The 10,222-nt window shown below is 46.5% G+C and overlaps 1 protein-coding gene across 1 annotated transcript in view; it reads right to left on the reverse strand.

Annotated features, from left to right (window-relative positions):
* Nucleotides 1–10,222, reverse strand: part of LOC106535645 (filamin-C) — a 48,910-nt gene that overhangs the window by 23,549 nt on the left and 15,139 nt on the right. Inside the window, exons 5-22 of the mRNA XM_014032702.1 lie at nucleotides 9,516–9,666; nucleotides 9,152–9,270; nucleotides 9,003–9,080; nucleotides 7,857–8,019; nucleotides 7,442–7,642; nucleotides 5,954–6,091; nucleotides 5,571–5,697; nucleotides 5,262–5,398; nucleotides 4,111–4,304; nucleotides 3,919–4,032; nucleotides 3,692–3,835; nucleotides 3,156–3,279; nucleotides 2,696–2,856; nucleotides 2,515–2,605; nucleotides 2,137–2,306; nucleotides 1,906–2,023; nucleotides 1,455–1,717; nucleotides 172–769 (exon numbers count right to left, since the gene is read on the reverse strand). Coding sequence (XP_013888156.1) covers nucleotides 172–769; nucleotides 1,455–1,717; nucleotides 1,906–2,023; nucleotides 2,137–2,306; nucleotides 2,515–2,605; nucleotides 2,696–2,856; nucleotides 3,156–3,279; nucleotides 3,692–3,835; nucleotides 3,919–4,032; nucleotides 4,111–4,304; nucleotides 5,262–5,398; nucleotides 5,571–5,697; nucleotides 5,954–6,091; nucleotides 7,442–7,642; nucleotides 7,857–8,019; nucleotides 9,003–9,080; nucleotides 9,152–9,270; nucleotides 9,516–9,666 — 3,091 coding nt within the window. The remainder of the gene's footprint in view (nucleotides 1–171; nucleotides 770–1,454; nucleotides 1,718–1,905; nucleotides 2,024–2,136; nucleotides 2,307–2,514; nucleotides 2,606–2,695; nucleotides 2,857–3,155; nucleotides 3,280–3,691; nucleotides 3,836–3,918; nucleotides 4,033–4,110; nucleotides 4,305–5,261; nucleotides 5,399–5,570; nucleotides 5,698–5,953; nucleotides 6,092–7,441; nucleotides 7,643–7,856; nucleotides 8,020–9,002; nucleotides 9,081–9,151; nucleotides 9,271–9,515; nucleotides 9,667–10,222) is intronic.

Consider the following 10,222-nt stretch of genomic DNA (forward strand, 5'->3'; position numbering starts at 1 on the left):
ACAAACCAACAGAGTTAGACACAAACCAACAGAGTTAGACACAAACCAACAGAGTTAGACACAAACCAACAGAGTTAGACACAAACCAACAGAGTTAGACACAAACCCAGCAAAGTTAGACACAAATCAACAGAGAATATCAGGTGGAACTATGACATTAGTGGAACTCACCTCTTGGTTCTACTCCTGGCCCGTACACCTTTACTCCGCTGGTGTCCACAGCTGGGTCCACCTGTAGGTGGGTGGGGAACTTCGGCACCGTGTGACCCCCATATTTGATGGTAATGGTGTACATGCCATGGCTCTGTGGGGTGTAGGTGATGGAGTAGGTCCCGTTGTTGTTGTCCTGAACGTGGAATTCAGCTTTGGTTCCAAACTCTGAGATGATCTCGATAGTAAGCTCAGCCTCACCGGCCTTGGAGCAGTCCACTGTGAAAGASCCAGTCTCGTTGACCTTTCCTCGTTCCAAACCAGGCCCACTGGCCATCACCTTGCTGGGGTCGAACATGGACTGGACCTCAGCCTTGAAGGGAGACCCAGGGACGTGCTGGTCTGCAAACAGGATGTTAATGGCGTACTCTCCGGGCTCAGTGGGCAGGTAGGATACAGAACAGGATCCATCCCCATTGTCCTGGCATTCAATTTTGGCCTCACAAGGACCCTCTACTGTTAGGCCCAGTCCACCGGTTCCAGCACCTTTGGTGTCAATGGCAAAGGGGGCTGGTTTCCCCACCATACCCCCCTGAAGACCAGGACCATAGGCACGGACCTGAAGAAGCATGAAAATGCAGAGAGGACTTCTTAGGACTGGTAAATTAAAGGAAACAAGGGGTTCAGTCAGATTCTGTGGAGATGGATCAAAAACCCTTTCAGAAGAAACAGACACAGAACTACTTTAGGATCAAAAGAGGACCAGATAAATTTTACTAGGAACAGATATGTTTTCAGACAAAAAAAAAAAACCAATTGTCTTCTGAAACATGGTCCTACAGGTATTAGTTTGGACAAAAAGATTTTTTGTATTAGTGGAGGTTTATAGGGACTTTGAAAGATCAATTTAGATCAAGACAGGTTTACCTGGACTAAGAGAAACTTATCAATACAGGTTTAATTTAACTGACTCAGGTCTACTGGAACTCAGAAAGGTTTAAGGTGACAGGTGAGTGTGGTTAACAAGGAAAATGACAGGAAAACAGACTGAGGTGAGATGAGAGAGTTATAACACAAAGAGAGCACAAGAGGGAGACAGCACACAAGACACAGATCACATCCTCACAACCAGGTTCTCGTAGAACAGGAAATGTTGATTTGGATTATTTAAATAAATGTTTGAAGTCCTGGACCAATCCTGGAGTTTAGGTGCCATCAAGACTGCCTATGTTTAGTATCAAGAGCTGCTTAAAGTCGGGCGTTTTTTAAGCTTTTCAAAGGAACACATGTAGAGACTTCCTCACCTTTGAGGGATCAGGGGGCATGATTCCCTCTACAGTAAATGGACTTCCAGGGACAGGGTTTCCATCGTAGCTGATGTCCACTCTAAATGGTCCTTCTTCAGAGGGGATGTACTTCACTGTGTGGACCTCATTGCCCATGTCTACCTCCAGCTTGCAGGGGATTGGATGGCAGGATGGAGACATAATCTTTACATCCAGTTCTCCTTGACCTCCAGCACCTCGAGTACTGACAGAGAACTCCTGATCCTTCCCTACGTCCACCTCTTAGATTTGTACACAAACACATCAGGATGGTCAGATACTAAAAATACTGCAAAGTGCTGCAGTTAGACATGGTTGTGTTGAACTGAACATATACTATATATTTTTGTAAAGAAATTCTCAATTCTATTTGACAATAATAAGAACTGTGGTTCAACTCAAAACTGCCAGCAGCGTCCAACAGACTTACTGTTGTTCAGGCCCTGAACTCTGACCTTACTCAGGTCCAGTGAGGGGGCCACAGTGATGCTGAATGGGCTTTTGGGGATGGGGTCTCCTCCATGACACACAGTGATGGACGTGTTCCCCTGGGAGACAAAGACTCTAGTTAATTCTGGWGCATCAGTCCAGTTAACTCCAGCTTCTCAGTCTGGTTAGTTCTGGTTTTCAGTCTGGTTCCACTCTTCGGTCGACATGTTACCTGCTGCACGGCAGTGTATCGGACCGTGTATGAGTAGTCATGATTGTCGATGATCTCAAAGTCTCTAACAGCTACGCCTTTTGCTGGCCCAATAAAATGGACCTCAGGTTTGGCTTTTCCAGCTCCTTTTGTGTAGATGTTGAAGTGAGTGGGTTTTCCAACCTCTACACCTGCACAGGTAAGACAGATAACACAAATTTTAGCCACAGTGTCAGATTCTGAGATGAAAGTCTTTTGGTTGCTGCTTATTTGATACATTTTGTGCATCTTCGTATTGTTTTATRGGTCTTTGGGTTTGTTTTCTAGTCTTGACTGGTGGTCTTGACCTGAACAAAGTCCACATCTAGAGTTTTGAGTGAATAATATAAAAACACTCCCCTGTCCTGGTGAGTCCAGGTCCCTCTGCTCGAACTTTAGCTGCATCATGGGAAGGATCCACCTTTATTCTGAAGGGGCTGATGGGAATTTCCTGTTTTTAATCAAARAGATGATAWGTTTCACTAGTTTACTTTCKACCCAACCTGTTGTCAGAAGATTAACTACCTGCTGACACACTCACCTGATCAGCGAACAGCACCATTATGGTGTACTGACCTGGTCCRGGAGGCATATACTTGACTGTGAATGTATCGTTGTCGTTCTTGATGATGTCAAAGTCAATGTCAGCCTCCACAGGTCCAACCACACCAGGAGCACACTTGATCCCGATGCTGACGTCACCTGGCAGGAGAACAGATAGTTTGTGACTTTAAGAGTTAATAAACCATCTTATTTCTGGATGAGGCCGAACACCATTTATTTCAATCTGTAAAAGTCACAAGATGGAAATGATGTAAGAACACTGTTCACCCAAAGAATCCTAAAATAAAGTTTCCTCTGCACATCTTGAATTAATAAGAGTTGCATAAATTTCCTGGAAATTAGGGTTACCTTGAAGTTATTTCCAATGAATGCAGAAGACAAGGTAATGTCTAGCATATGTGGAGACAAAGTGGATGTAATGTTGGAGCATGTCTCACCCTGTCCTGCCTCACTGCAGTCCACAGTGAAGTATGTTGGCTCGTTGGCCTTCAGTCCCGTCTTCTCAACACCTGGACCATAAACCTTCACATTCTCTGGATGGCTGCCCTCTCCGATCATCACCTGACCATGAACAGWTCAACAAAAATTAGACTCAAATACATTCCAGTTTGTTCCACACGTTGTGTACTTACAAATCAAAAGGATCATTTTACCCAAAGTTCACAGTTCAACAGATCTGAGTCTACTACTCATCATAACTGTTTCATTTAACTGTAACATTTCTGAGGTCATAGTTTCATCTGAAAAGACTCAGACTGATGAAGACAACAGGCCAGGAACTTTTCACTTTGATTTGGAGGTGAACCATTTCTTTTAAAGGGATCTGGGACTGTAAGGTTAGGTTTAGGGTCGAAGAATCTGGTAGGAGTTTGGTTTTAATGAACCCCTGAAGGGTTAGTTAGAGTTAGTGTTGGGGTAAGGGTTGAGGAGTCTGGCAGGTGTTTGGTTCAGGTGGTGTCAGATGGTTTTATACCCTGAAGGGGCTGTTGGGCACACTGACTTCAGCCCAGGTGATGATGATGGTATGTTTGATGGGTTTTGTAGGGATATAAAGACAGAAGTAGGTGCAGTCTCCATMATCTGTGATCTGGATGTCGATGGGGAAACCATCTGCATCCTGAAGAAACAAACATTTCATTAAGCCTCAGTGCAGTTTGTTTTTCAGGAAACTAGAAGATGACAGAAGCTTTAAGTTCTGACCTGAGCATATATTTTCAGCTCCCCTCTTCCTGCTCCACTGCTGTCAATGGTGAAGTCTGCTGGTTTGTTGATGATGCAGCCCAGAGGCTCCAGACCAGGTCCGTAACATTTCACCTGAGGAGCAGAGAACACTCAACATGTTGAGCTTTACAGTTCAATGTCTGGGATCGATGGAAAGCAGTGAGCTCTGACCTTCTCAGGAAACACATCAGTGGCAGCAGGCAGGATGTGAGCCATAAAGGGGCTGTCCTTGATGTCTTCATCATCACATATGACATGGACGGCGTAGTTGCCTGCTTCAGTAGGCCAGTATCGGACATCACATGACCCGTCGCCTTTGTCATCACATTCAATCTTAGCCTGGGAGGGGCCCTCAATGGAGAAACCTGCAAAAACGATGGGTCCACATGGTTTTAGAACCATGACTGTGAAGAGAAACTGTTCAACATTTATTTTAGAAATATGTTTTCTGATGACACTACTTTTTATTTCTATTAAAAACACAAAATCAGTTAAAAATAATCAGGTTTCATTTAACAAAATAAATAAATAAAAACTGCTGTTTAGCCAAAATCTGGAATTCTAGTTTAAACTGAATGAAAGTTTGTTGATTCAGGACTCTGATCCTAAGACTTAAAGAAAAATGGACTTTTTGTGGTGAAGATGGAGCTGAGCTGTAAGGAGAAACTCTCTGTTTACAGATCAGTCTACGGTCCTACCCTCACCTATGACCATAAACTTTGGGTAGTGACCGAAAGAACGAGATCATGGAAACAAGCGGTCAAAATGAGTTTCCTCTGCAGGGTMTCTGGACTCTCCCCTGGACATAAGCTGAGAGGTTCAGTTCTCCAGGAGYGACRCAGAGTAGAGCCGCTGCTCCTCCACGTCCAGAGGAACCAGCTGAGGTGGTTCATCTGGACGCCTCTCTAAGGAGGTGCTTCAGGCCAGAAAAACAGACAAAACTTCTGATCACCAGTCAGCTCCTCTCTAATTCACTCTCTCATGCTTGTGACCAAAACARGTCTGGTGTGGACCAGACCAACAATGACCTTCAGGTCCCCAGGAGGGATTTAGCTCATCATAGTTTCAAAGTTTGGAACTCCACACTTTTCAGTTTGAACTGATAGAACTCCTGAGAAAGGAACCGTCTTCAAAAGCTGGAAAATGGATCCAGTTGTTTTGTTATAAAAARAATATCTAGTAAAAATGTGTTCTTTCTCCTGGTCTCATTCAGATATCTGGACCTGTACAAAATGATAAAACAAAGAATCTGGATTCTGGTGGAGGTCAGAGGTTCTAATGGGTCAAAGCCTGAGCAGAACCTTTGTGTTGCTGCAACATACCAAGAGTTCCCACTTCTGTACCGATGGCTTCCACCACAAAGTTGGCACTCTTCCCCACCATACCGGTCTCTAGACCTGGACCCCATGCCCTGACCTTCTGAGGTCCTGCCTCCCCGCTAACATGGACCTCAAATGGGCTGAAATACAAAAACAGTTTGTTTACATCTCTGAACGAGTCAAATCTTCTCAGATCCCAGGAGAACCTCAGGGATCCATTGTCGGACGTCTACAGTTGTTTTTTAACAGCATAATTTGGTCAAACAGACGTCCAACACAACAAAACATCCCATCCAGCCCTGTGGGACTCACCTGCGTGGGATGCTGTGTCCTCCCCAGCTGATGGATATGTCGTATGTTCCTGAGCTGATGGGGTAATAATTACACTCAAACACTCCGTCTTCCATTGGCAGCACCTTCACCGGCTCCTCCAGGCCCTCTGGTGATCAAACAGAATGTAGAGTCAGGCTCACTGAGTCAGATATAAAGCTGCCTTTCAGACAGATGATCAAACATGTAGAAACTCTGAATCATTTACTTCTTCAGGCTTTTATTTGTCTGTAAATTAACCAGTGAAAACAAACTTCAACCCAGCTGGTGATAAAAGGTTTGGACATTGATTAAAAGCAGAAAATCCTTTTCAATCAGCGGTTGTTGTYTAGTGATGAGCTGTGACGGGGGTCTGAGGGTCTTACTTGGTCCCTTCACGCTGACCTTCAGCTCCCCACTGCCGCCTCCTTTGGTATAAACTTTAAAATCTGCCACTTCCTTCACCCTCAGGCCCTTCTGCTGCAGACCTCTGCCCAGGGCCCGGCAGGCGTTTGGGTTACAGGCTGTCAGAAGCAGACAGAAGAATCCAACAGTGTGACTCGGTCCGGTCCAAACGTTACAGAACCATCAGGAACACATCAGAGGTTCAACAGAACTTTAACTCAAAGAAAAGAATGGAAGATTTAAACCCAGTTTGTTACAGTTCAAACATGTGATTGGGTCGGACACACTCAGAACTGCAGGAGGTTCTGTTAGTCAGCTGATCAGCACCGCTGGAACAGGCTCATTAATGAAGCTGAAACCAGAACATTTGGATCTGCAGCTGCTGAAAACAAGACCGAATCAGAAAGTTCGGATTATAAACAGCTGCAGGGAAGGAGCTACAGTGTGTGTGTGTCTGTGTGTGTGTCTGTGTGTGTGTGTGTGTGTGTGGGGGGGGGGGGGGTGCTGTTTGAAGACCAGCACCATGACTAAACACACCAAGTTGTTAACATAACCTTCATGAATTTTCTAATCCATTTATCTAAGTATTATTTTAGCGTATTTCAGCTGATTAAAGAGCTAAACCTGTTAGCTATGTTGCTTAGCATCCTGGTGTTTGACCCAAACAGAAGGTAAAACATGGTAATCTTAGCAGGCCACACTCCCTCCCCTCTGCTTCTAAAGCCCCTCCCCCAAAAGGCAGTGCCACATTTCTAACAGAGAGCTGTGATTGGCTGACAGGAGGCCCTGATTAACAACAACCACTTTAACACGAAACATCTAGAAACTTCTTAAAGCTTCAAATACGACCAGAATCAAACAGATCCAAATATTCTCTGCAGAGAAGATGAAAGAAATATTATTCTGTTAAAAAGCACCCCCGACCCCCCCACCCCAAACCCCCCGTTTGAGTAGAAAAGCAACAGAAGATCTGAGGACCAAGCAGAGCCAGCACATGCTGTGAAGCTGTGGAGATCCAGTCAGACCACCCAGGTAGGACCAGGTGAACACAGGCAGAGTCCAGTCAGACCCCCACCCCAGGTCCCAGACCTGTACTAACTTGGTCGCCTTGGTTTTGGAGGAGTTGGTGGGGGGGCTCTCCTGGTCTTGTCTGAGGGGGAGCTGCGTACGGACTGAGGTACCAGAGACCCGGGGACAGGGGTGCTCTGTGGAACTGAAGGAGGGAACAACAGTCACCATCAATTTAACACCAGGCATGAGGACTGACCCTCCAGACCTGCAGGCCAGGAGGACTGACCCCTCCAGACCTGCAGGTCTGGGTCCATCTTAAGGACCAGGACTCAGAGTGTCCTGCAGGTTTCAGGCTCCTTCAGACCAGARACGGGTCCAGTGGGACGCTGATGTTCAGCACATGTYGACCTAAAGAAGAGTGCAAGGTTAGAGACCAGGGGGTCTGGTATGAAGCCCACCTTCAGAGACGTGGACGGTGAAAGGACTTGTGGGGATCTGCTGCCCTGCAAAGGTCACGTAGACCGTGTGGGGACCCTCCAGGACCGGAATATAGGTGCAGCGGAAGATACTGTCCCCTCTGTTCTCCAGGACAATCTCCACCGTGTCCCTGCGGCTGTTTGAGTCCACGATGATGACGCCCACGTCTCCAGAACCCGCCCCTGGAGGACAGACGGAGGACAAGAGGACCTTTGAGCTCTGGACAAAGACTGCGGTCATCTGTGAGACCACCGACAGATGACTCAGGAGAGCAGAAACTTTTTGATCTGTATTCATCTTTAACTATTGTTGGAAGATTGARTTTTYTTAAACMGGTTAGMYTTAGGGTAACACTAAGCCTAACTARATGTTAACAAGAAACAAGTCCAGAATTACCTGCAGTATAAATGTCAAAGTATGTCGGTTTGTTGGCCACGTTCCCCACAGACTGCAGTCCTGGACCACGGGCCTGGACTCGGRTCGGGTCCCCCATGGCCTTGGAGACGTTCACCAGAAAGGGACTTTTATCAATGTCCTGCCCACCAAACAGAACCTTCACCTTCAGAGACACGGAACCYAACGCTTAGAACCTTTGAGTCACTCAGTGTCCTGTTCAGGGTTCTGTACAAGGTTCTGTTCAATTCAATTCAGTTAGGGCCAAGTCACAACAACTGTCTCAGGGCACTGTACATGAAAAAATGTCTGTGAATGTCTCAACAGGCGCCATTCTGAAGTCCTTCTACACAAACGATGTTGAAGCACACTATGTATTACTCTGTGACCATAGATATCCATGGTAGATACAGTACCTTTTGGTGGGCGATAGCATATGCATCGTGGCCAATAGGCAGCGTCAGGACGTAGGGCATCTACCTATGGTATATGATGTCTGTGCTTCTGACTGTGGTACGGTAACCGTAAAACCTGTTATATAGTTGATGCGCTGAAGGCGGCGTGAGGGTGTGTGCTTGCAAAGTACTAGAATCGCGCCATCCCCACACCTGTATGTTAGACCCATGCTGGGTCAAAATTATTACATAAGGCACACWGGATTAAAAGGTGCATTGTCTATTTTTGAACAAATGTAAGGATTTTAAAGCCACATTATAGTCCAAAKAATACGGTACTCAAAACCTGAAAGTACAAATGAAGGTAACATCTCCTGAGGTCCAGATATCTGAGGAACTTCTACACATGGTTGTTSTTTCTAAGACTCAGTACTTAAAACACAGGACACCTAAGAGTTTGAGGTGGTTGGACTGACTCCACGGATCTGATCCTTTTGGAGAACCAGAACAGGAATGGCTGTTTGAGGTTTAGTACTCAGTACTCACTGATACTCAGGAACTTTTGAACTTTTAGTTTTTATGGTGGACAACCATCAGAGTCACCACCTGTATTCATATAAACTACATTACCCAGAAGGCTGAAAACAGGAAGTCAGATTTGGATCAGATCCAGGGAGGACCACCTTTGTACTGTGGAGTCCTTGTCAAATAAATTGAAACTACATTTCCCATCATGCTCTGGGACAGTTTTCACCTTATGGAGACCCTCCACTTTGGGCAGGTAGACCACATCATAGGTTCGGTTCCTGTCGTTGTTGGGGATTACTCGGGCCTGACAGGAGAGGACTTTATTAATCAGCATGAAGCTGGGACTCTGAAGGGACAGACTGTGCAGACTCAGACCTCCTCTGTGTGTCCCTCTGGGTCCTCCACATAGACCAGGACTTCACCCATTCCAGCCTCCACTGTCTCCACCAGGAACTCTGCTGCTTTCAGAACCTTGTTGCCTCTGGACTCGACCCCTGACACAAAACACAACACCARCATCAGTCTGACTTGGACCTGAGACCACCTTCATGTCCTGTACTACAAGAATCAGAACCAGTCTAGTCTCACCTGGTTTAGTTTGGAAATAATAACAGACTCTATTTTCCCATCAATTCATTCTGAAACCTAGAAACAAAAAAAATCTTCCTTCTCTCTTTGGTTGGTTTTGTTCTCTTACAGACAAGGATCTAAGAGCAGGTCTGGACAAGTCTCCACTCACCTGGTCCAAAGGCTTTAGCCCTCTTGGGGTGCAGGGTTTTGGCCCGCAGGGGGGCTCCAGGTTTCAGCTTGGCTTTGGGGAACTGAGAAAGGTACGTCATGACAGAGTGCTCGTCCACATTGGGGTCAACGATCTCCTCTGGAGCGATCACCTGAGGGAGACACAACAGGTTCAACCTGAGGAGGGGGCGGTGCTCGTTCACATTCAGGGCACGTCAAAACCCCTCCCACTGTGTGACACCTGTAAACCCCTCCCACTGTGGGACACCTGTAAACCCCTCCCACTGAGGGAGATGTGTAAACCCCTACCACTGTGGGACACCTGTAAACCCCTCCCACTGCGGGAGATGTGTAAACCCCTCCCACTGTGGGACACCTGTAAACCCCTCCCACTGTGGGACACCTGTAAACCCTTCCCACTGTGGGACACCTATAAACCCCTCCCACTGTGGGACACATGTAAACCCTTCCCACTGTGTGACACCTGTAAACCCTTCCCACTGTGGGACACCTATAAACCCCTCCCACTGTGGGACACGTGTAAACCCTTCCCACTGTGGGACACCTATAAACCCCTCCCACTGTGGGACACGTGTAAACCCTTCCCACTGTGGGACACCTATAAACCCCTCCCACTGTGGGACACGTGTAAACCCTTCCCACTGTGGGACACCTATAAACCCCTCCCACTGTGGGACACGTGTAAAC

This window comes from Austrofundulus limnaeus, unplaced genomic scaffold, assembly GCF_001266775.1.
Source record: "Austrofundulus limnaeus strain Quisiro unplaced genomic scaffold, Austrofundulus_limnaeus-1.0 Scaffold1516, whole genome shotgun sequence".
Classification (NCBI taxonomy): Eukaryota; Metazoa; Chordata; class Actinopteri; order Cyprinodontiformes; family Rivulidae; genus Austrofundulus; species Austrofundulus limnaeus.